Genomic DNA, 27,146 nt, shown 5'->3' with positions numbered 1-27,146 from the left:
ATATGAGTTGGCATAGAACATCGGTGGAGCCTGCGTGTAGTCGAGGTATTGGTGGCCGGCTCGGTGAAGATGATGGCGATGCAGAGCTCGGGGTAGTTGTAGAACGCTAGGGAGAAGGCCTGGCCCCTTAGGACTCGGTTTGTTAGTTAGCCGAGATCAAACAACAGCTGCTCCTCCTCTGACCACTCCTCCGGTGTGCCGCCGCGGTGTCCTGCGTGCTGCACCTCCCCTTCATTGCCGCCGAGGCCGAGCACGACCGCTTCCCACGTGCAAGGGGAGTGACGGTCCCGGGAGTAGACAACGAGGGGAGTGGACAGCAAGGGGACGGTAGCCCTGGGAGTGGCTGTTGCGGGAGTGGACAGCGAGGGGAGCGACGACCCTGGGAGTGGCGGAGAGAGGAGTTACGGCCTTGGGAGTGAACGACCCTTCTGCTGTGTGCTATCGTGGCAGTCTTCGTGTCACTGCACATTTTCTTGTGCAGAGCCGAACTGTGGCACAACAGCGGCAGCAGAGCACGCCAGTGGTGATGGTAGCCGAGCCAGCTTGATTTTGAGCCGGCTCTCGTTTCTTTTTTTGGCTCCCTAGAACACCTATCATGGCCGATTCTAGAACCGACAGTGATAGGTACTGATCATCAGTACCGAGTAAAGACTGCCGGTTCCAAAATTGGCAGTGATAGGGTTTTAGAATCGGCAGTGATCACCTTTTTGTGGTAGTGTTTATGAAACTTCTAGTTGAGGATTCTTGGTATATTCAGATATATTCTCGGTCGAATTCATTAATGATCAATAGCCAATTGAATTAACAAACCATGTTGTTGCAGGAGAACTATATATCACACAGGGCACGTACGTTTGGAGAAATATTAGGTGTTAGCCCCTCAATCCCACAGTGGACTCGTGTAACCATAAAGTACAAGTTTGCAAATGTTAAATAAAACAAGATTAACAATACATGATGGGGTAAGAGAGTTGTGTAACTCTTCAACATTTTCAAGAACGCCGTTATTTTTTTTAAAAAATGTAAAGCAAGAAAGAACGTTTTTAGAAACAGATGGCAGGAGTTTTACATATTGGTATAGAGAGAATAATGTTCACAACCATTAACACCTCTGGTCACACTTCGGTTAGAGAATACCGTTATTGCGATAAAAAGAATTGCTACAAAAGAGTCTTTGAGAAGATAAATTGCAAAAAACATCATGTTGGTCGTAAATGCTATTTAACGGATGCAAACCGGATTAGGACCTAGCAGGCTGAAGGAACATGGCGAGAAACTTTTAAAGATCCTCAGTATATTCTTGTCTTAAACAAATGATGTAATTAAAAGTAGTGGTGCCTTCCGAATATGCCAGTGATGCAAACTAGTTGCAGTTGAAAAAATGACGCTCACCATATCACGCATGCTTTAAATAATATTGCCCATGTCTTCATCCACCTCGACCAACACAACCCCATTCATGGTCCTGGACACTATGGGCTACTTCTGAACACCACCATGCCCCGTCTATCAACGCCATTTAACGTTCTATCCTTCAATACCACGTTGCCTAATTATCTTGGATTATACTAGCGTATAAGTTTTCTTGGTCAAGGTAGAACTCCGGGGGCATGATCGTCCCACAGGGATTGTGATGGAATTTTCTTAACGAATTTTGGGCCATAGGGTGTAACATGCTACCTTGGTTGTACAACCCCTCTCTTTCTCAAAAGGGGGATCGACTTTCTTAGACTCGCTCCATAATGTTTTACTTTTTAGAGTCGGTTGTTTTGTTTTCTCTTTTTCTATGTGTATCTTAGTTATGAAGAGATTAGGAAAATATTTTTTTCGATAATAAAAATTTTATTATCGGCACATCAAGATGATAAGAGTTAATAAAATTTTTATTATCGAAAAAAAAAACAACCCTTCTCTTGCTTATTTATTTTGCGCCTCTCCTTGCATTGACCCTTGAGTTACTTCTGCTGATTCATGATTGCAGACATACAGCTGGTGAGAGTAGGTTAAGCGGCTGCTGTTGTTGTGACGGCAATGCAACATGTGGTTTACGAGAGGGTACGTGAGGCGCTGCTAGTTGACTCCAAGATGGTTCAGCATCCGGTAACTAGGCGGATTGGCGTGTCTACGCTGCGTCCATTTTTTTTTATAAAACATGATAAATGAACACTAAAAAAATTATGTTTATTAATTTTGGTATCTCAATATTTATTTATAAATTTATTAATATTTAACATATTCATTTAATTATAGAGAAAACAATATTATTTTTATGCATGCACATAATTGCAATATGTAGACGAAATATGAACCTAACAAAATTTTTCATATTTTTTTAAGTTTTAGATATTTTTCTGTGCATTTTAGATTATTTCAATCGATTTATCAATATAACTATTATACTGTTCACTATTTTTCTAGAATTTCTAAAAAGAATATATTATACATGTAAATATACGAATATGTATATACATACATACACATATATGTACACATATACATACATAGGACCTACATGAACAGTAGCTACAGTGCCTTGGACCCTTAGAATCATTTTAATTCTTCAAGCTTTAATATATAGTATTGATGTGGATCGACTAAGATGTGCCCTCATCGAATTGCTCTGCCATAAGATCACGTCCAAGGGATTTTCGTCGCCAGGGAAAATCCCGTCGTGAAAGAATTTTCGTTTCCTTCAGCGCTTCAACGGTTTCCCTTCACGGTTCCTGTCACGAAAGGATTTTCAGGATCATTCCCTTCAGGACGGGATTCTCTCTCCTTTCCTTTCGTGATTTCCCTCGAAAGGAAGCTATTAGAGATGAGAGAAAATAAAAGGAATAGGAACGAGGAAAAGAATCGAGAAGGAAACAAAATGAAAAGAATATAATTAGAGATAGTCTAAGCATCTCCAGTAGCGCCCCCTTTATTCAATGGCAGAGGTATAAAAGCTTCAGGAGGCTAAATTTATTAAAAACTTGTGAAGGAGTAAAACAGATAAACGTGATGCTCCATACGAAGAACAACATACAGACTGCCGGTGCCCGTATTTCGTGATGCTCCGTACGAAGAATAACATACAGACTGCCGGTGCCCGTACCCGTATTTCAATGGGGCCCAGCCACAGAGCCACTAGTACAAAAGTTTCCAAACCTTGGTGATCTACCTGCAAAAGCAAGTGCCTTGTATTACAATCCTCTCTCTCTCTCTGAAGATCTATCTTGCTAAACAACTCGCAAATCCACCGAAAGAACTTCTGGCTAGGCAGGGTGTGTGTGCTGCAGCTGAACTTGTGCGCCGCCGTCGCCATGGTTCGGGGAAAGACCGTGCTGAAGAAGATTGAGAACACCACAAGCCGGCAGGTGACTTTCTCCAAGAGGAGGAGCGGTCTTTTCAACAAGGCCAAGGAGCTTTCTGTCCTGTGCGATGCCCAGGCCGGAGTCCTCGTCTTCTCTAGCACCGGCCGCCTCTACGAATTCTCCAGCACCAGGTGACGTTCAGCACTTTTTTTTTCCTTCTGCTCCTTTGCTAGCTGATTTTAAAGCGGAATTAGCAAAATGAATGAGTGTGTTGATTAAAGTTTATCCGATTTAAACTGCCACTTCAAGTGTTCGTTGCCTCTCTCTCTCCCGCTCTCTCTCTAATAAGCAAGAACGGATCGATCTCTGACCTCAAGAAGCTGTCAGCGGCACTTGTTACGCTTGATTTTCAATGTGCAAACTGGTTGATTGGTCTACTTTGCATCATTTCCACTTTATCAGTGTCTAGTATCTACTTTTCTACATATCAATTTTTTTCTATTCTACTTAGGAAGCCTAAGTTCGTATTTATCCTTTGCCTTTAATAGTAACAGCAATGGAGAATACACCATAGCTACAACGAGGAACTAGCAATTGCTAGATATATCACCCTTTGTGAGATATAGACATGTGTAACCACGTGACTACTGAGTTGTTGAATCTCATATTACCTCGATTTTGTGGTATGAATTTATAATTAGTAATCAAAGTGATTCTAATTGTTTGAGAAAATTAGCGTGATAGCTTATCATTGAGCTAGCCTTTGCTACAATGCTTCATATGATGCCTTTGCACCCCAATGTTCCAGCATGTCTTCTTTCCGTACTATACAACCACATTTATGTATAAGGAGCCTCCTCGTCCAAGAGCCCTCTCTTGTACTATCTAATAAAATACCTAAAAGCTACCACGTTTATCAGAAAAAAGAAAAATAGCTAGAAATTCACATGTTATAAAAAGATAAGGAAATACATCTAACAATCAATTCATTGTTAGAGTACTACTTTAATCATTTAGATTATCGAATATAGAAATTAAATAGATATTTAGTCAAACAAATTAAAGAAAAATATTCCATGTAAAATATGCATCTAAGAAGTTAATTTATAGATGGATAAATATCTATAATTAAAATTTCAGATTAATGGAACTCTAGGTTTCTAGCAAATTGTTTCTTCCTTTACAACTACTACAAGCTATAAATGTTCAGAAAAAAACGTAGAAATAGAGTACATATTAACAACGAATCAACTTGTCATTTAGTCGGACCAACTGATGACACATTGGGTTATAAGAAACACTCCATGTAAAATAAATGTCAAAAATGAAACATGATCTGTATGGAATATAATCAGGCCAGGAGTGCATTAGTCTTGCAAAAAAAAAAAAAAAAATGTCACTGCCTCAATCGAAATGGTATAATATAGAGTCTGAAAGTACTTCCACATTCACTTCAAACAAATCATGTAAGACACAGATCAGTAATAATGTCAAATGACAGCAATTATCCTTTCAAACCATTCCTGACATAATATGTTGGGAAAATTATAATCTCTAGAATATTCTATTTTTTCTCTCAGATTTACATGTTAAGATGATATAGCTCTTACAGTTCTAGCATGCTCCTTATAAAAAAGTTTATCTCTATGATAAAAATATAAAGAACTACACTATTGAATGTGTCCGATACATTTTAACGCTATCTCTCCATGTCTCTTCGTAAAGAAAAAGTTAAGTAATTATTTTAAAACTCACATCCTCTTATGAAAATTTGATTCCCTTGGCTCCGGTTGCCTTCTTACCTCCCACTCCAAACTTTACCTCTCTCCTCAGGGCACTTCTCTTTGAACAAAATTCGAACTGCCAGAGTGTCTTGCTTTCTTCCTTCAGGAAAACTCACTACCACAAAACTGCAAATGGGCAACGATCTATCTGTTTCGGTTGACTAAAAGCCGACAATGATACTATTATTAGCATCTATTCTCAGTACAACCATTACTAATAACATGGGAGTCAATAACCGACAATGATATATAACCCCTTATCAGTGTCGGTTCCAAACTCAACATAGATACAGCTGTGTCTGTTCTAGTTTAGAACCAACACTATCTGTTCTGAACAATAACTGATGAAAATATTCCAAATTAGAATTGACACATATATATTATCACTGCTGATACAAGGTTTGTAGTGAGATCTTCATAAGTTTATAATTTAATCAAACGTAATCAGATGGAGATGATCTTTATATAAAAATTATAGTTCTCAATGTATTGTTCAATCTATTGTATATGAAATGCAACCATCAGTGGTGTTCTTTGACTTCCATGTCGGCCAATTTGGTTCAAAGTTAGATCAACATATTAGGTAAATGGTCACCTCTATAAATGTGTACATAAGAACTTCGGGTTAAAAATCTTGATCAATCAGAAACACTCAATAGTAAAATATTTAGCATATACATATTATTTGATCAAAAGTACTATTATTCCACATTTGTATGCTTCTGGTTTCAAACTTATATAAAATATGAGTATTTGTAAAAAAGTTGGTCAAAATTCATTTTTTTTTTTTTTTGCAATCTAACCAGTAAAACAAAGGTCGAAAAGTGTTTTGAACCAGCACTGGAGTTCACTTCCAAATTACTATTTAAATTCGCTTGTATTTCATCAATTCATTAGAACCATTAAACAAAAAAACAAACAAATGTGCCACTTTCTTTGACCTCCCTCCAGGATTACATTATTAACAAAGGTATGCTTGCCATATAAATTGAAAATTGCTGAAGGGAACAGAAAATGTCAAATGGTTCAGCCAAAACCAATCAATGGATCTACTAGCCTTTTACTAGTTGGATATAAGGATTCCCTCCGAATCATAGAATGTTTATTCTGGGGTATATTAAAGTATCACATAAAAAAACAGAACTGTTTTTAAATAGCTCAATAGGAATTAATATCATTTCAAGAAGTGGGTTGACTAGGAATAACTCAAGCCTTAACACTTTTTATCATGCAGACTATGAATTATTATTACACTTTGCATTTGTACTGTTTTACACATCCAACTACAAATAGAGAGTGGTGTTTCATGTATATGTACTTGATAGACATGGAGGAATTACTTACTCTACTTTGGACGAAACTCTTGTCACTATGGAAAAAGGCTGCTCACAAAACAGTTTACATTTTTAACAAGCATTTTCATAAATGTACTATATATGGCATAAGTTAAAAAATATGTTTACCAGTAAAGTTTAGTAGATTTGTGTGTGTGTTTTGGGGTAGGCACCACGTGAAAAAAAGTCATTAGTGACAAGTGATAATCGGCATTAGTGACAGGTTCCGTACTCGTCACTCTTATTGCATCACTAATGATACGTCATTAGTGACGGGTTATAACCGTGACCCATCAGTAATGTTCAGTCATTAGGGATGGGTCATCAATGTGACTCGTCACTATTGACTGAACATTAGTGACGGGTTGTAATCTTGACCTGTTACTAATAACCGATTAACATTTTTCGTATTTTTTGGACACGAAAAAGGTCAAAAAAAATACTTTTTTTCACCTGAGCCATCCCAACGCAGGCCCACCCTATATGCCTCACAAGTAACGCTTTTTTTCACACTGTGTTCCATGTGAATCGAACCTGGGACCTCCTCCTCGTGTGTGTGATAGAAAACAGATATTTTATCCTTTTAACCTTCTTTACCGAAAGTTATTATGACACGTCATAACCATGAGCTGTCACTAATGACTAATTTTACCAAATTTCATCGAGGGTTATAATTTGATAGGTGACTGAGAGTGCATTGGGTAAAACGAGCACAACTTTTCGGACTCCGATTTCGATATTTTTTTGATTCTACGGACATAAAAAAAAAGTTACATCCATTTCTACCCACCTTTGTCGTGTTTGGAGAATTTGTCAATGCCAAAAAAGGCTTGGAAGATTGAGTTCTCGCTCCCGAAAGTTTCTTCACTATTTTTGAAACGCGTGTTTGTGTCCATAGCCGCCACACCTTACATCAAACTTGAGCAGAAATATACAATGATTTCTATTCTAGTGCTACTGAGGTGAAAAAAAAATAAGAGAAAAATAAAATAATATAAAAAATATTTGTGAATACCATCATTAATGACTAGAGTTAGTCATTAGTGACGGATTACAAGTTAACCCTTCACTAATGACTGGCATAGGACGACCTGTCACTAATGACTGGATCATTAGTGACCGGTCAAGTTGTGACCTATTACTAATTATTGGCCTAGGACGACCCGTCAGTGACGGGTCACAACTTAACCCGTCACTAATGATTGGCCTAGAATGATCCATCACTGATGACCTAGTCATTAGTGACAAGTCACAACTTGACTTGTCACTATTATCATCAATGACGGGTCATATTACGACCCGTCACTAACGATCAGTCATTAGTGATGGGTCTATATTTAGTCCCGATCAAAAGGGAAGTTAGTGACACGTCCTTATTGGACTCGTCACTAATAGAACATTAGTGACGCGTGTTGAGCAGTCGTCACTAATGTGGTATCTACTTTGTTAGTTTCTTACGTAGTGAGGGTGTGGGTGTGCATGGAAGTACATTATTAAAGAAAATTCGCTTGTTGTCTTTCTCCCATGTAAACTACTAGAACATATGTTTTCACTTGACATAATAATATGTTATACCTTTGTTTACCAGCATTATGGGATCGATAATCGAAAGATACAACAAGGCAAAGGAGGGCCATCAATTCATGAGTGCGAGCACCGAGTCTAAGGTTTGATGCAATACAGATGGAGGTTTTTTGTTTCACCAATTACTTAAACGTACATTAAATTTCATCTCCAAAATTACATGACATTGGGTGTATTTGATTATGTGCATAGATTCACCAAACTTAAAAAGACAATAATGTCATGACAATTGGTTAGTTTATTAATTATTTATGGTCATGACAAACATATAAGTATGGGAGAAAATCATATTTAATAATGCATGGATTTATCAAAGGCAGTTATATATAATGTGTTTTAATTTTGGGAAGAGTGCTGGTTGGCTGGTATTTTCATCAACCAAAAGTTAACAAAACAATACATCAGGGGATCGACAAGCATAACAGAGAATAGACTCACCTAACAAATAGTTTGGTTGATTCGAGCTCAAGGCACGAAAGTCATTGGAGTAGCCACCGGTTGAAAGTGATAACAAGATTAACAATCTGATATTGTGTGTCAGTACCGGTGATGACATAAGAGGTGGTTTCATTATGTATTATAAAAATTATTCGGATCAATTTAATAAGATAAATCTAAATCAATTTATATCTAAATGTGCTATATGTTTATCTAGTGTGGCTACTCTACTACAACAAATTTTGGCACCATAGGTACTAATCCTAGAAACTACACATGGCAAATCTCTGAAAAGAAAATGTAAAAATTTAAATAGTTCAATAAATAAGTGCATAATATAGTTGAGTTAGATAGCGCAAACTCCGCACGATGATTTTTCATGTGGTTTCGGTGAGTTGCTGTTCACCCCTATTCCACATTGGAGTCCCTCACAAAGGTCAAGCCCCTGGTTGGATAACTCTGTGGCTCTTGACATCATAGTTTCCCACATGCCAGCTTACCATCATCTTCACTATGGTAATGCTGCACCGCTCCAGCATAGGACACTCCTACTCTTGTGGCTACTCCACAAACTAGGACTAATACAAACCAGACTATCATTGCCTGTTCCAAACTAGCATCACCGCCAGTTTTGGAATTAGTAGTGAACTAGTGACAGTGATAATCATGGATATTCACTGCCCGCTCTAGAACCAGTAGTGATAGTAAGTATCACTGCTGGTTCAAACCTTGAATGGAAGTTATCACCTAACTACCACTGTCGGTTCATGCCTTGTACCGACGGTGATAATCCATCCATATGTGCAAAAATACTCTATAGGAACTCTTCAGCAAGAGGATCTGTCTCAAGTTGAGACAGAGACCCTATGTTGAAATGTTTGTGGTAGAGTATTTTAAATCTAAATGGATGGGGAAAACACAATTTGAAACAGCAGTGACAAATAGGCATGGATGTTGTAAAATTCCTCTACTAGGAGTTGTTCAGCTTGGGCATCTAGTCTCAAATCCCCATATGTTGAAGAGCTCCTGATAGTGCAGTTTTGCAGCATACGTTTTCCATCTTGCACTATCCGAAGCTGTCGAACTCGAGTGATAATAGTCAATATAAACGAATGGTGAAAATACAATTATTTTGAGGCAAATGTTTTTTTAGCCACTGGTTTAGATCATCTTATTGCCACAATCTTGAATACTCAACTTATTACCACTCATTTTTGGGCCTGAGGGGAGATGGGGAGCGTGACAGTGTGGCCGCGGTCGAGGCGGCTGTGGTAGGTGACGGGGATGGTGGTGAGGTTGGTGAAGGGCCCAAGGGGAGATGGGAGATAGGACAACACTGCCGCAGTATGTGACAGGGACGGTGGTGAGCTCGGCGACAAGCCCGAGGGGAGATGGGGTGGTGCGGCCATGGTAGCCAATAGGGACAGCGACGAAGTCAGCGATGGACCATGGGTAGATGCAGAATACAAGCCCGAAGGGTAGTGATGGTCCAAGTGGTGACAATGACCATCGCACCATTTTGACCGCTACCGCTCGTCGGGATGGATATTCTAGACGGGAGTGAGATGGAGAGTGAAGTGAGATGGGGAGTGGAGTTGTGAGGAACCATCCAAATTGTATTCAAATTAATCAAATTGGGCAATCATCCATTAATATGAGAGCTAGCACATGCCCACCTCTCGATGTGCCACGTGCTAACCCACATCTCAAAGCAACAACCACATCCATGAATGATTATGGTGAGTCCAATCTCGGTAGTCTCAGTATGTGTTTTGTGACCAGGATCGGAACACACACCTTTACCACAAGCTTCATCGCATCAAGATATAACAAAGAGTGAGTAATTCAAATATATTACAAGTCTTTAGAATTATTACAAATTCAACAATTTAAAGTACTACTTGTGGAATAAATTAAGAGGAGAATCAACTAGACATGCTCAGGCTCTCAACACAGACATGAACAAGCACTAGAGTAAGCTAAATACATCAAGTTTATATCTTAGTGTGTTAGTGCCCATACGTAGCTGAATAACATTTCTTAAAAAAAAGAGGTGGCGCTATTTGCCTACGGCACCACCGAGTCATCATGAGTAGCCCACCACTACTGTTTCCTGTCACCAACATCGGCAGGCATGAAGTAGCCATACACTAATTCGTCCTCATCTGCAAAAACTCAATGATAATAACATGAGTACGAAGGTACTCGCAAGACTTACTCATAGTGGGTACATATAATAACCCGACTCCAAGGATTATGCATTTGAAATAAGTAGCAATGAGTTGGCCACAAGGTTAAATGGATTTATACGGAAAAGCATTTTATTGACTCAAAAGTGTAAGCACCTAACATATCTCAAATCTTATGTTACCCAATCATGAGAACACAAGTATAAACATAACAAGCTCAATAATATGCTCTTTTTAACATAGACATACTCAAATTACTTCCCAACATACTATACAGCCCAACATAGGAACTCTATGATTGAAGCGGATGGACATAAGCATGCTAACCGAGAGCACGATAATTCTAATTGATCTTACACCCTGCAAGAGGTTAAATCTTTACCCACACAACTTGGACCCATCCACCTGGCTCCCGAGACAACCTTTCTCATACCCGAAACTACCCACCTGCGCTTGCCCCTATAATACCGGGGTTACCGCGAGTGTGTCCCGGACACCTCTGACTCCCCGCTACCTTCCTTCTCCTCATCGTTCTTCTCTTATGCATTAAAGGGCCACAAATCAAGTGTTAGCATGGCATATGATAATTGGCTCACTCACACATTTATTGAATATGTGGAAGTACAGAAAGTGTTTAAGCCAACGATAAATAAAGATCGGTGCTTAATTGATGCAAGTGGTCTATGGCATCTGGGTTCCTCTCCCGACCTGCTCCTAACACCACCAAAATGTCTTCTCATCCTCACCAACTCTCTATCCCATCATCATTTTCATTATGAGTAATAATTAAGCCCTATAACTCACGAACGATGGAACGCTCCACCGCTCGACTTCTACCAGTGACCTAAGCTTGCTAAGCACATTACATTCATTTAAGTTTGACAATTACATGGTACGACACCCCGGGTTATAATGGATCAAGATATACACAATGTCAAGGTAGAGGCAATGCAACAGGATAGGTTCTACCCACAAAACCTGATATCAACTCGCTAAACATGCATGGCATACATATAGCAATAATTTATAAAAATTAGACATCACAAGCTCCGAACTAGCTATGAAATATGCTTAGATGCTTCTCTTGATTTTCTGGTGCTTCTCTCACGTACACCTCCGGTTCGATATCGGCCTCGACTCCTTGAACCGTCGACATGTCACTCTGTAATCAATGGAATAGCACATCGAATGAACTAAGAGGTATGCCTATGATGCATGATATTGAATGAGGTGCAATGTGTCATGCCATGTAAGTATCTAGCTATCAGACTGGGTGATGTGATGGTCAGACTGTGGGGGTTGAATGGAGAATAAAACAGTACTACTAGCTATGACGGTTAGACTGGACCCATGGTGGTTAGACTGGCCACAGTTACAGTCTGACTCCTGACTATGGAGTCAGATTCTAGAACTAGCCAACCAAGTCCAACCCAGTGGCTAGACCGGCACAAGTGGTAGTCAGACCGCTGGTCCTAGCTAGTAGCACTCTCACCGAGGTTGCCGGTGAAGGCTCTGGCGATGTCGTTGACCAAGGGTGGTACTAAAAGGTTCTACAAGTCTAGGGGAGTTCAGTTTGGATGGTTTAGGCAACATGCAGGGGACCAAACTCGAGGACCCCATGAATGACGTACATGTGTTAGGGTGGTGCTCGAGTCTAAGCTAATGGGGATCTATTTGAGCTTAGGGAATTATGGGGAAACGGTCGGAGAAGTCTTACCTTGGTGTGAGGAAGCTTTCTAGGGGTTTGATTGGCTCCAAGGAGGCTCCGATTTGGAGATCGGACTCTGGGGTGCGACTCAGCCTTGAGGTAGAAGAAGACATAGGGGAAGCTTCTCTGGTGAAGATAACAGCGAGGAGGATCTTGGGGAGGCTTCATAAAGCTTGAGGCAACCTTCTATGTCGATCTCCAGCTGTTGTGGTGGTTGAGGTGGAGCTCCCTTCTCTCTCTCGGTTTTGGGTCGGGGTGGAGAGTGAGTGTGAGAAAGAGTGATGTGGTCGAGGGAGTATTTAAGTGGTGTTCTAAGCCTTGGTTGTCATACAGTGGGTAGCCCCAGTCAGACCATGGGCCGGACCCACTTGTAGACAGTTCTCCCTCCTTTCCCCCTTTTCTACCAATTCTTTTACCTTCCTTCCTAAATGATTTTGGGCTATTTAAACTACTTCAAAAACAATTCCCACTCATATTAGGGTAGAAATGTGATTCGCTTATCGATGTACCATTTCAAAATGATTTGAACACCTCAAATAAAAGCCAAAAACAATAAACATGCTATCATGATGCATATGCATGCTTTACGACTAGGTTAGGGTTTTGGGGTGTGACAAATCTCCCCTCTTAAAAAGAATCTCATCCCAAGATTCGGCATAATCAGGGGATACGGCGATGGGTTAAACATCGCCACAAAGCAAGAGATGGACACTTTTAGTAGGAAGACGTCCTAAGATGATTTGATCACTTGAAGTGAAAAAGATTTTTTCGTAGATGGAAAAATAAGATTCATCATGCCCCTTGAACATCATGAGTGAAGAAGTCATCAAAATAGACTTTCTGTGTGCTTGCGGCCATAACGTGGCTAGGCTGGCCAAACCATGGCACAACGGCGGTCAGACCATGGTCATGGCAGTTAGACCACTATTCGGACAAAGGGCATTTGCTCTGGTGGTCTCTCATGGTCAGACCGTGAGCTTGGTAGTTAGATCATTTGGATGAACAGAGGCCAAAATGGTACTGCACGCCTCTAGCGGCCAGACCAGGAGGGACGCGATTGGACTGCTAGGAGGTGTCTTTTCCTCCCGCTGAGATTTTCTAAGCTTTTTCTTCGGGGAAGATTCTTGATTAGCAAGATGATGAAACTATGATCCTATGAGATGTCCAAAATGCTTACAGTTTGCAAATAGGTCGGGCTATTCGGAGCGGATTCGATCCTATCGCTCCCAAGTAGCATCATCTTCCATGTGGTTAGTCCATTGTACCTTGATGAATTTGATGGAGCGACTTTGGGTCTTGTGCTCAGCTTCATCCACTATCTAAGTTGGACGTTTGCAATAGGATAGATCAGGTTGTAAGTGTTGGTTTGCCAATTCAATCGCTATAGTTGGGACTCGAAGACACTTCTTCAATTGAAAGACATGGAAAATATTGTGCATGGCAGAGAGGGATGGAGGTAACTCCAATTGATAGGCCACCGCTCCCAGTCAGACAATTATTTGAAAAGGGCCTACATAATGAGGCGCCAACTTTCCTTTGACTTGAAAGCATTGCATCCCTTTGAGAGGAGCAACCTTGAGATAGATAAAATCTCTAATGGTGAAAACTAGCTCTCATCGGTGATGATAGACATAGCTCTTTTTGACAGGATTGAGCCGCGAGTAAACATTTGCGAATGGTCTTGACATGCTCTTCCACCTCCTTGACCAAGTCCAGACCCAAGGAAGATCTTATGCTAGAATTGGACCAATTTTGCGGCCTTCAATATCTTCTTCCACAAAGTGCTTCGAAGGGAGATATCATAATGCTTGATTGATAACTATTGTTATATGAGAACTCCATAAATGGTAAGAAAATCTCCCATCTCTTTCCATATGTGAGTGCGCAAGCTCTCAACATGTCTTAAAGAATTTGATTAACTCTCTCCATTTGGCCTCCTGTTTGGATATAGAAGACGGTACTATAGAACAATTTGGTACCATAGCTTAATGGAGGCTTCTCCAAAAATGAGAGGTGAATTGAGTGCAACAATTAGAGATGATCTTCTTGGGAATTCCATGAAGGCAAACAATTCGAGAGAGATATAACTCTACATAGTCCTTTGCACTATATTGAGTCCTAACGGGAAGAAAGTGTGCAGACTTGGTAACGATAACCCAAATAGTATCATAGCCTTAGGATGTCTAGGGTAAACGAACAACCAAGTCCATGCCGATCTCCTCCCATTTCCAAGGAGGAATAGGAAATGGTTGGAGCATACCAACCGATTTTAGGTGATCTACTTTCATCCACTGACAAACGTCGCGTTCTGACACATATCGAGCAATTTCCTATTTCATACGAGTCCACTAAAACCTTTGCTTGAGATCTTGATACATTTTAGTACTTCTAGGATGAATGGATAAAAGAGAATCATGAGCCTCATCTATTATTTTCTTCCCCAACTCGGGGACCTTAGGGACCAAAAGTCATTTTCCAAACCATAAAGCAACTTGATCATCCACGGAAAAACATCTAGCTTTGCCCTTTGCATATTGTCATGAATTCTTCTCATGCCCTTGTCTTACCTTTTGAGATTCCTTGATTTGGTCAGGGAAAGTGGATTTAATCTCAATGTTGGCAAGAAATCTCTCTGAGACCATCTCAAGTCCAAGCCTCTAGAAATCATCACAAAGTATGGTAACTCCTGGCTTTAGCAAGAGACAATTGCATTGATCCCTTCGACTTAAGGCATCAACGACAATGTTCACCTTGCCTGGATGATAATGAACTTCCAGTTCATAGTCCTTGATAAATGCATGCCACCTCTTTTGTCTCATATTGAGATCAGTTTGGGTGAATATATATTTGAGGCTCTTGTGATCGGTATAGATGTTTCAAAGATTTTCAAGGAGATAGTGACACCAAAACTTTATGGCGTGCACCACGGCCGCAAGCTCTAGATCATGAGTTGGATAATTATCTTCATGGTACATTAATTGATGGGACACATAGGCAACGACTTAGCCCTCTTGCATGAGAACACATTTGAGACCTATGCGGGAAGCATCGCAAATAGATATTGAAGCTCTTATTCATCTTCGGTTGAGCAAGAACAGGGGCAGTAGTGAGCAGATTTTTCAAGGTTTGGAAGGATCTTTCACATTCATCAGACCACTCAAATTTATTACCCTCTTAAATAGCTCGGTCATGGGTTTGGTAATTTTGGAGAAGTTCTCAATGAACTGGCGGTAGTATCCCACAAGTCCAAGAAAACTCCAGATATTAGTGACACTTTTTGGTTGAACCTAATTTAGCATATCTCTCACCTTGCTTGGGTCAACTCCATTTTTAGAAAGGATATGACCAAGAAAAATGACTTCTTTGAGCCAAAATTTGCATTTGCTAAATTTGGCATAGAGAAGATGTCCACGGAGTCATTCGAGAACAATGCTAAGGTGTTCGGCATGATCCTTCTGGCTTTTGGAGTTGATTAGGATATCATTGATAAAGATTACAACAAACAAATCAAGCTCTTTTATGAAAACTGTGTTCATCAAGTACATGAAGTAGGACGGTGCATTGGTTAGGCCAAAAGATATGACAGTGTTCTCATAGAGCATGTAACACATAGAGAAGGTTGTTTTAGGAACATCCATCGATTAGATTTGGATTTGATGATAGCCTAATCTCAAGTCAATCTTGGAAAAGAAATGTGCACCAGTCAATTGGTCGAACAAGATGTCAATGCGAGGAAGGGGATACTTATTAATGATGGTGACAACATCGAGAGGGCAATAATCAATACACATCCATAAAGTGTTATCTTTCTTCTTGACAAAGAGAACCGGGCATCCCAATTGTAAGAAGCTCAGTCCGATGAATCCTTTCTTAAGCAACTCCTTGAATTATTTCTTTAACTCCACAAACTCATTGGGAGACATCCAATAAGGTCTCTTGGATACCAGGGCCATTCCGGGCATGAGCTCAATGACAAATTCGATATCCCAGTCAGGTGGCATTCCCAGCAATTCATCTAGAAAGACATTCGGGTACTCACATACTACAGGGATATCATTGAGGTCCATGGTTGCGGCACCTTTCAAGGAGTAAAGATGAGTATCACCCTCTCCAAGGTGAAGTGGGATCCGAACACCAATCGAATTCTTGAGGGAAATGACCCTTGGAGCATAGTCAATGAGCACCATTTTTGGTTAGCCAATTCATCCCTAAGATGACATCTACTCCCCTAGTATTGATCATGATCAATTTCACAAAAAAAAAGAAACTCCATCAATGAGAACCTTTTCCACAGGAATTATTTGATTATCTTGTAATTTGGTAATGTGTGCATCTATATGAAAGGAAGAGGGCAGTGGCTAGGTGACAATATTGTGGAGGAAGACATAATCTTCCTTAATGAAAGAATGAGATGCTCCAGAATCTAAAAGTATGATTGTGGGATGAGAAGTCATGACTAGCATACCCATAAGCACACCGTCATCCTCTTGAGCCTCTTCGGCGGTGATGTGATTAACCTGGCCATGCTGGGGATCTTGAGTATTCTTGGGCCTTTATGAGGTGGTTGCACAAGTTGTAGTGGTCTTGGAGCATTCACCATACCTCCTTGCTTCGTGAAATGACATTCATGCATCAAATATTTGGCATTCCAGTAATTGAAGCATGGCCCCCTGGGCCACTAGTTGCACTCCCTTAGGTGCCATTGAGCCTTGGAGCTTGTCCTTGAGATGGATGTCTCACCACCCACCTCAGCCATGGGGTAGCCGAGGCCCATACACAGGGTGGGGGAGGATTCTTCATGCGTGGACATTGAGAGCTCCTGCCTAATGAAGGTGGAAGAACCCTCTTACGCTTGTTCACTTCCTAGAGAATCTTCATCTTGTGCTCGACAATGAGAGAGGTGCTAACCAACTTGTTGATGTCAGTGATCTCGTGAGCCGATAAACGATCTTGCACCTTGTTGGAGAGGCCACTCATAAAGTTGTATTGCTTCTTTGCATCGGTTTTGATCTCTTCTTGTACATATTGGGCTAGATGGTTGAACTCATGTGATTATTCCATAATGGATTAACCATTTGCTTTAGGTCCAAGAATTCTTGTTTCTTAATATCCATCACGCCCTTAGGGATGTGGTAATCACAGAAAGACTCGCGGAACTCCGCCTAAGATACGCAGTGTTCAATAGTTTGCATCGTGAGGTTGTTGGTCCACCACGCACCGTTCACTCCTTGAAGTTGACGGGCAGCATCGAGATCCTTCTCATGATCCTCGCACTTGAGAAGAGCAAGTTTCTACTCAATGGTGCAAAGCCAATGGTCTGCATTGAGGGGACATCAATGCATGTGAAGCTAGGTGGATGAGTATAGAGGAAGTCTGATTAATCGTTGTGGCACCAATTAATCGTTGTGGCACCTGGCCCGACCTCCTCCTTGAGCGGATGTGTTACACACAAGGGCTTCGAGAAGTGTGTTTTGGCCTTAGCGGTTCTATGCAATCCATATTAACACCTCTGCCATGTTTGGTGGCAGTGGCGGTGGTGAATTGTGTCCATGGAGCCCCTAGGAACATTGCTCCCAGAATTGTCGTGAGTCCTCATCCTATCGCTAGGCATAGTTAGCAAACGACAAGGGCGAAAGAAAATGAACGATTGACTTCAATGCAGAAATTCAGACTAGGTCAGACCAAGGCAAGAGATTCTCATGAGAACATCATACAATAGGGGAGAATGCATGTTCCAAGATAAGGTGTAGCATGGGCATGAACATAACCTAGCTCACTGCTCACAACGCGTACTGTGCAAGTATCAGCAGTCAGATCGCAAGACTGGCAGTGAGACCGCTGGCACCGGTGGTCAGACCGCTGCCATGGTGGTCAAACCGCTGGGAGGTCTGTCGCTAGGTAGTAGCCTTTCCACCACATTCCACACATACCATATGTTTCAATGGCTAAATAAAAAGAGATCCAACATCCTCGATCGTCCTCTCAATATGTTCACGAGTACATTACACTTAGAAGCATAATATAGCTAATTAATCGTCTTATTGTCTATGAAAAGAAGCTACGCCCTATTACATGGTTTTTATCTCCAACTAGCCTAGAGCCAACTTCCATACAGAGCTCTAGCAAAATCCTTAGGAAATTCATCCAAAAGATGCGCTTAAGGAGATTTCGTGTCATCGGGAGCACTTGGGTGCGTAAGATACTGCGAATCACCTAACAGAGTTTCCCACATGATAGTTGACCTATAGAACCAGGGCACTTGCAACCCATTAGATGATCTCGCACCGCAACCATGAGGATGAGGTACTCATGCGCCTAGCATGATGAGACAGGGGTACCCTTCCATACAACATTATATGGCCCTCTTCATACAACACCTCATGGCTCACCAATCCACAACGCACATGCAATTCCATCTAAGGTTGAAGTTGATTGTAGCGCCTTTGCATCTCCCATAGTTCAGCCATGATGCAATCGTATAATTGGTTGAAGCAACAGACCGACTCTACCATGCGATGCTCACTTAGTGGAGCTGCGTCTGGAACTTCCTCAAAGATATTGACATTGTCGTCTCGACAAACGGGGAAATGGATGAATGGCCACCCATTCAGTATGGGTAACTCACCATGAAGGGTAGTCATCGCCTTATATGACACAACTTAATTCGCCATCTCTTCCGAAGATCCAGCTGCTTCAAAGTAGTGAGGATTGGCTCCACCTTCAATGATACGCGCTCGAGTGTCCACATTTGCCAGGTTGTCCACCAAGTCGGATCCAATTCCTCGAGCATACATTGTATACTTTGGTGCAAAGTTGAAATTCGCGTGCCAAAGCATCTCACGGAGGAGTGATAGAAAACCCTCCACACCCTCGGCACAAGTAGCCATCACCATGCTGAATGTGGCCATCCTTAACCCATTCAGAAGGAGAAGAGTTAGAGACCAAGATTAAGCATATTAACAACTACAAGGAGGTAAGAAATAGTCTTAAGAAGGCAAGAAATAAAATAGAGCACATACTTAGAATATAAAATTAAACTTCAGTGGTTATATTAGTGAGGTTGACATGTTTTATTTAATCCATATCCAAAGTACTTTAGGCTACTTCATTAAACCTTGCTCTGATAGCCACAGGAACTATCCAAATTGTATTCGAATTAATCAAATCAGACAATCGTCTATTAAGATGAGAGCTAACACATATCTCAAAGCAACAATTGCAGCCACGAATCGTTAATGCGAATCCAATCCCAGTAATCCCGGTATGTGTTTTATGCCCATGATCAAAATACACACCTTTACAACAAGCATCATCATATCAAGATATAACAAAGAGCGAGTAATTTCAATATATTACAAGTATTTAGAATTTTACAAGTTCAACAATTTAAAGTATTACTTGTGGAAAAAACTAAGAGGAGAGCCAACTAGACATGCCCACGCTCTCAACACAGACATGAACAAGCACTAGAGTAACCAAAATACATCAAATTTATATCCTAGCATGTTAGTGCACCTAAGCATCGGAATAACATCTATAAACAACAAAAGAATTGGTGCCATTAGCCCTAAGGTACCACCGAGTCATCACGAGTATCCCACAACTCCTGTTGCTCGTCATCGGGCGGGCTTGAAGTAGCCGTAAACTAATTTATCCTCACCTGTAAAAGCTCGTTGATAGTAACATGAGTACGAAGGTACTTGCAAGACTTACTCGTAGTGGATGAATATAATAATCCGACTCCAAGGATTATGCATATGGAATATATAGCAAGAAGTCGGCCACAAGGTTAAATGGATTTATACGCAAAACGCAATTTATTGACTCAAGAGTGTAAGCACCTAACATATCTCAAATCTTATGTTACCTGATCATGAGAACATAAGTATAAACATAACCATCTCAAGAACATGCTCTTCTCAATGCAAACATACTCAAGTCACTTCCCAACATATCATATACAGCATAATATCAGAACTCTATGATTGATGTGGATGGACATAAGAATGCTCATAACTGAGAGCGTAGCAATTCGCATTGATCTTACACCTACAGGTGGTAAATCTTTACCCACATGACTGGGGTCCATCCACCTGGCCTTTAAGACAACCTTTCTCATACCTAAAACTATCCACTTGCCCTTGCCCCTATGGCACCGGGGTTACTGTGAGCACGTCCTGGATATCTCCGGCTCCCCACTACCTTCTTCTTATCATTTTTCTCTTTTGCATCATAGGGCCATAAGTCAAGTATTAGCATAGCACATGATAATCGGCTCATTCACACATTTATTGAATATGTGCAAGTACAAAAAATGCTTGAGCCAATGGCAAACAAAGATCAGTGCTTAATCGATGCAAATGGCCTATGGCATTTGGGTTCCTCTCCTAACCTGCCCCTAACACCACCCACACCTCATCTCATTATCACCAAATCTTTATCCCATCACCATTTTCACTTTGAATAATAATTAAGCCATATAGCTCGCAAATAATGGAATGCTCCATCCCTCGACTTCTCCTGGTGACCTGAGCTTGCTAAGCACATCACATTCATTTTAAGTTTAACAATTACATGGTGACACCCCGGGTTACAATAGATCAAGATATACACAAGCCAAGGTAGAGGTAATGCAACAAGATTGGTTGTACTCACAAAACCTAACATCAACATGCTAAACATGCACAACATAATATAGGGATAGTTTATCAAAATTAGACATCAAAATATACAAATTAAATGTGAAATATGCATAGATGCTTGCCTTGGTTTTCCATTACTTCGCTCACGTACACTTCCGGCTCGATATTAGCCTCGACTACTTGAACCATCGACAAATCACTCTCTAATCAATGGAACAATGCATTGAATGAACTATGAGGTATGCTTATGAAAACATTTGGAAAAGAATGCTTAATTGATTGGACTAGAATAGGTTTAAACACCACATGAGAGAACCTAAGCTTATTGGGTTCTGAGTAGCTGGAGGTTAGACTGAGTGATGTGGTGGTCAAATTGTGGGGGTTGGATAGAGAAGAGAATGGTACCGAATAGCCATGGCAGTCAGACCGGCCATAGTGATAGTCTCACTCGTGAATATGGAGTTTGGTTCCAAAAGTAGCTGACCAAGTCCAACCTGTCAGTCAAATCAGCCCAAGAGGCAGTCAAACTGCTGGGCCTATCCAGCAGCACCTCATCGAGGTCGTCAATGAAGGCTCTAGCGGTGCCTTCAACCAAGGGTGGTACCAAAACACTCTACAAGTCAAGGGGAGTTAGGTTTGGGTGGTTTGTGCGATATGCGCGGGGCCAAACTCGAGGACCCCATGAATGGTATCCATGTCTAAGGGTGGAGCTTGGATCTAAGCTAATGGGGATCAATTTGAGATCGGGGATGATGGGGAAATGGTCAGGGAAGTCTTACCTTGGTGTAGGGAAGCTTCCTAGGGGTTTTGTCGGCTCCAGGGAGGCTCTGATTTGGAGATTAAGCTCCACGGTGAGACTCGGCCTTGAGGTGAAAGAAGATATGGTGGAAGCTTCCCTGACAAAGATGACGGCGGGGAGGAGCTCAGGGAGGCTTGGTGAAGCTTAGGGAAGCCTTCTTTTTCGATCCCTAGCCATCGTCGTGGTCGAGGTGGAGCTCCCTTCTGTCTCTCAGTTTGGGTTATGGTGGAGAGTAAGTGTGAGAGAGAGTGAGTGATGTGGTCGAGGGGGTCTTTAAGTGGTGTTCTGAGCCATGGCAGTGAAACCACAGGTAGCCTTGGTAAGACTGTGGGCCGAGCCCATGTGCAGAAAGTTCTTCCTGCTTTACCCCTTTTATACCAATTCTTTTCCCTTCCTCCTAAGTTGTTTTGGCTATCTAAACTACTTCAAAAACAATTCCCACTCATATTAGGGTGGATATTCAAGTTGCTTATCAATGTACCATTTCAAAACATTTTGAACAACTAGAACAAAAGCCAAAAACAATAAACATGCTGTCATGATGGATATACATGCTTTATGACTAGGTTAGGGTTTTGGGGTGTGACAGGAGTGAGGGGGGACTGAAATATTTATAGAAGGATTATCACTCCTATTTCGTATTCCAAACTAGCAGTGATAATCCCAACGATATTACTGCTGGTTTGGAGTATGAATTAGCATTGATGAGGATTATCATTGCTAGTTTATAATGGCTCAATCATTGATCTGTCGATGAGCTTATGAAGCATTAGTGATAACCCAATTATCACTGTCGATTCGTATTCCAAATTGATAGTGATATATCACTACCGGTTCATAACTAAATCAAAAGTGAGAGTGGCTATTATTGCTAGTCCTTAACAACTCAATATTAGATCTGTCAATTCAGCTTATGAACTAACAATGATAAGAGGGGCAGGGATGACCCTCTCTGTAGTAGTGCAGGTTGGAGGAACTTACTAGACTTATTGCCCTCAAACCGTCTAGGTGCTGGTGACTGGATATCCTGGGGCACCAATTGACAAATTATCTATCTGATGGAACGGTGCCCCATATGTTACAGTGATTCTACTGTATGATACAGTGACCTACAAAATCTTGTTATCTTATGTCTGCCTTTAGACAGATAATTTGTTAAGTTATGCCCCAGGAGATCAAGTCACCAGCACCTAGAAGGTTTAGGGCAATAAGTCTAGCGAGTTCCTCCAACCTACACTACTATAGAGAGGGTCATCTCTGCCCCTTTATCACTGCCGGTTCTTAAGCTGAACCGACACTTCCTGCTCCTCATGTTATGTATGGTACGGTGACTCTACTTTACGGTATGGTGGCCGTGTCAATGTTCTTAGTGGTGAGACTAGGGCAGTATAGGCGAGTGGATTGGAGCGAAGGGGATAGCAAAATGATAGCTGCGGTCTGCCACTCTCGTCGCCGGACTGCAACTCTTCCGCAGCCACGATAGGAGACTCTGGTATAACCAATTTAGGAGGAGTTTATTTCTTGCTTCCTTCTCAACCTAACGACAACTCCAGCATTTATAAATTAGGCCTGGTACATCATAAGGAAGGAGTAACAAATCTCCCAACTTAAAAGGAAACTAATTGATTTATCTCCTAACAAACAAAATCTCCTCCGATCCTTTTCTTTGTGGCCAAGTTTAGCCACTTTGATGCGCCGCCATTCCTTTCGCGCGGCGCCTGGAGGCAGGTCCGACAAATGCATCAGCAACAATATGATACATGATTCTACGAAGCAATTTGTCTTTATGCCAAAGCAAACAGCACAAATTGGTTATCGCACAAAGCATCTACAGTGATAGTCTAATTGTGAATTAACAAGAATTCTCAGACTCTAGACACGGTGTACAATCTTCAAGAAGCTGCTCACTCTCTAATAACTTACAATCAATAAGGCATTCAACTTTCCTGCTACTCCTCTATGAGACTGAACCTAACAACCAGCTAATGCACCGCTTCTATGAGACTGAGCCTAACAATCAATAAGGCATTCAAGTTTTCTGCTACTCTTGCTAGTCCGGATAGCTAGTCACCGGGACTCCCAAGCCGGTGGTCCTGGGCTCGAACAAGGCACCGGCAGGGGTGCCTAATACACCTCGGGTGGAAAATCCACCTTTATCTAAATAAAAAAGAGAAGAGTAGAAGGAAACTTTGTTGCCGTTTGGTGTCCTTTCTTCAGTTCTTATTCTTACTATTTATTGCTAAGAATAAATTACATGCCTTGAAAGTTGAAACTTCTATAAATTTTCCATCTGAGTATTAGAATTTTCATGGTACCAGTTTTGGCAAGCGGAGGCAGCAAGGTTGACGCAGCAACTACATAACTTGCAAGAAAACAATAGGTATGATCATCCTTCAAAAAAAATGGAGTAATTGAATTCTATGAATAAGACATGAATGTTCTCTAAGATAAGCATGCTTACTAACTGTCAAACTAAAGTGCGATAATTTAAGTACGGATGTTCAAGAAAAATGTTTGTCATATAAGTCCATCCACAAGGATATATACAAAACATTGATATGGTGAAATATTCTAAGATGGAACAAATGAAAGCAAATTCCTTGCTGATGCTAACAAAAGTTACCTGTAAAATATCTCAACTCCAGAGTCCAAGTATATATGCTGTATCCGTTGCCGCGTTGGAAGGAAACTAGATCAAGACAGCCAGTTCAGTTTTTGTGCTCGAAATGCTAGCCCTTCTCTGTATTAAACCGGAAAATGGCAATGCTAAGTTTAAATAGTGTACCTGAAAATGGTATATGTATAATTGCACTAACAAAACTATGCAAGTTTCTTCGATTGACCAAAAGGGGTTTTACACAGTTTTGTTTCGCTAAGTGAAATACAATAAAGTTTAAACATGCCTAAAAGTATATCTAAAGAAAAACGGACAAATCCACTAACGATGATAAATTGCAATGGTGTGCACTTCCAATAAGCTACTGCAGGCAGTTGCTAGGACAAAATCTGTCAGGCCTAGACTTTGAAGACTTAAAGAGTTTAGAGAATCAGCTGGAAATGAGCCTACAGAACATTCGCCTTAAGAAGGTAATCACTGTTTCTGTGTGTGTAGATCTGAGTACCAGTCGTGTGTAACTAACATTGTTTCTCTCAGGATGAACTTATGATTGATGAAATTCAAGAGTTGAACAGGAAGGTTAGTTGACAATGTTTTCTTTTACCATAACCATTTGGTTACAGAGAATATGCTTAACCCTGTTCAAATTGCAGGAAAATCTTATGCATCACGAAAACGAGGAACTACGCCATAAGATCAACAATATTCATCAAGAGAACGTAATTTTGCAGAAAAAGGTGCACAATTACTAATAAGAGTCTGGCAAAAAAATATATAATTGTGAACTATCTTGCATAAGTTTTCACTTTGTTTCTATCTCAGGTATATGGACAGCAAGGAGCAGGTAAAGCACAGAAAAGTTCTGCTACTGAGTACAGCTTTACTGGTCCAGCGGACTATGTGGATCCTGTTCATCTTGAGCTAAGCCAAGCACAGCACGTACCAAAAGGGAAACCAGAAGCACCAACCTTGGGGTGAGTATTTTATATTAACTTACTAACCATATTGCTTTTTCATGACTCAGTACATAACTTCATATTTTATTTCAGCAGACTTTGACTGCATCGGTTAGTACAACCACCAGCAAACTTACAACCAGGAGTTGACATTACTGAGAGGACTATATAGATAATTATCCGCACAACTGAGAGGGTTCAAGTGCACATTCTGTTTACCTAATTTCAGTATCATTTGAACACACTTTTCCATAGGATTTCCTTGTGATATTTGCACATTGTGTTACGTGTTTTCCTGTAAAATCATAATATATATACTTGTGCAGTCTCAGATTAAAGATAAATTACACATTCAAGAAACTGCTCTTAATACATGGAGCATTCCAACTTACAGTTGTGTACTTTGCTCGGCTTCTAATTTGGGACTCTCCTAAATCCAGCTGGGCCATGCTTGTGCTCAATTTTAACCCTCAAATGGAACCTTTGGAAGTACTGGTGCAGTTCAAGCCAAGACTGAATGTGCTTTTCTATATGGAGATCATTATAGTAGTGTGCTGGAGTATATGGACTACTAGAAACGACACGGTTTTAAACCAGATCCAGCTTTCTTTGGAAGCTTCCCAAGAGAAATTCAAGAAAGAGTTTGCCATGGTTATCTAGAAAAAGACAAGTATCACCCAAGCATAGATAATTGACTAGAATCCTTATCAGACAAATTTCCTTTTTTTTGTTTTTTTTGCTTTTTCTTTTCTTCTACTCTGTACAATTTTTTTTGTACTTATATTAATATATAACATGTAAGGGAAACCCTCCAGTTACATCAAAAAATATATATCACTACACCACAGAGGTTCAACTCACACGGCTTGGAATTCTTCATCTCAGATGATTTTCCACTCGTCACATTTATATCTGTTAGAGGACTGGCATGCTACACCATCACATTTATGTATGTTGGGAAACAGTTATACGACGCTAGCCCAAACAAAAGTTCTACCGTGTTCATTAAAAAACTTTGCAAGTAGCGGATCATAAATCGTTACCACTAGACGTGTGGTGCAGTGAAAGAAGAGTTGAAGAAGGTCAGTCCAATGTCGTGCGTGTCAATGTAGAGGAAGTAGTTGATCTCATCATGAACCAAACGTATCCTCCCTACATTCTTGTTACCGATTGGCACCGTAGCAACAAGAGTAGCACCTCTATGGTATCAACACGCCCAAGGGTGGAATGATGTGCACTAGTGTACTAGCACCGCGTGCTCGGCTGGAGATTAATGGGGAGATTGCATGGAGGTGGCAGCTAGGTTGTGGAAAATCGTCTCGCCCACAGCCCCCAACCCTTTACTTATATAGACTCCGCTAATGGGATGCCTCGTTGGAAGCCCATTAGGGTTCTAATCGCTCACAGATCATTTTCTGTAAAGCCCACTTATGAATCCAATCTGAATTAGTGATTGCCTCTAGGGTATTTTGACACCCTGCCCTCAAAATCCGCTTACGGCCAAACACCCATGTGGAGCAAGAACATGTATGAATAGCATCTCTCTTATAGTTTCATTTAAGCATTTTTTTATTTTAAGCGAGGACAAAAGTGTAAGAGAGGTTCTATGCATATGCGGTCATAAGCGGATTTTAGGGGCAGGGTGTTTCAGTTGGTAGTAGAGCCAGGATGTAGTTAAGAGTTAACATGGTAAATAGTAAACTTGAAACATGTGTTAGGATTGGTTAACCAATTAGAGCATGAATTTTGATCTTTTATGCTATTTAATAATTAAAACCTGACCTAGACTTCAACAATTTAAT

The 27,146-nt window shown here is 40.8% G+C and overlaps 1 protein-coding gene across 2 annotated transcripts; it reads left to right on the top strand.

Annotated features, from left to right (window-relative positions):
- Positions 1-3,196: 3,196 nt before the first annotated feature.
- On the top strand, positions 3,197-25,735 carry LOC133931346 (MADS-box transcription factor 23-like). Of its 2 annotated transcripts, none has more exons than XM_062378207.1 (8): positions 3,197-3,484; positions 8,000-8,078; positions 24,090-24,151; positions 24,759-24,858; positions 24,926-24,967; positions 25,042-25,125; positions 25,211-25,362; positions 25,441-25,735. In XM_062378207.1, exons 1-8 carry the CDS (start codon positions 3,303-3,305, stop codon positions 25,445-25,447), a joined length of 708 nt encoding a protein of 235 aa, XP_062234191.1. In that variant the 5' UTR covers positions 3,197-3,302; the 3' UTR covers positions 25,448-25,735. The 2 variants fall into 2 exon arrangements, with proteins under 2 accessions (XP_062234191.1, XP_062234190.1); XM_062378206.1 differs by having other exon boundaries at positions 25,438-25,735.
- The last annotated feature ends 1,411 nt before the right edge of the window (positions 25,736-27,146 follow it).

Source organism: Phragmites australis, chromosome 10, assembly GCF_958298935.1.
Source record: "Phragmites australis chromosome 10, lpPhrAust1.1, whole genome shotgun sequence".
NCBI lineage: Eukaryota > Viridiplantae > Streptophyta > Magnoliopsida > Poales > Poaceae > Phragmites > Phragmites australis.
This window is presented reverse-complemented; position numbering and strand designations above follow the sequence as displayed.

Bases quoted from the DNA above. Each gene is read 5' to 3' on its own strand.
- LOC133931346 (XM_062378206.1), top strand. From the start codon at position 3,303: ATGGTTCGGGGAAAGACCGTGCTGAAGAAGATTGAGAACACCACAAGC. The intron at 3,485-7,999 runs GTGACGTTCAGC...TTTGTTTACCAG, and splicing joins TACGAATTCTCCAGCACCAG to CATTATGGGATCGATAATCG. The intron at 24,859-24,925 runs GTAATCACTGTT...TGTTTCTCTCAG, and splicing joins AGAACATTCGCCTTAAGAAG to GATGAACTTATGATTGATGA.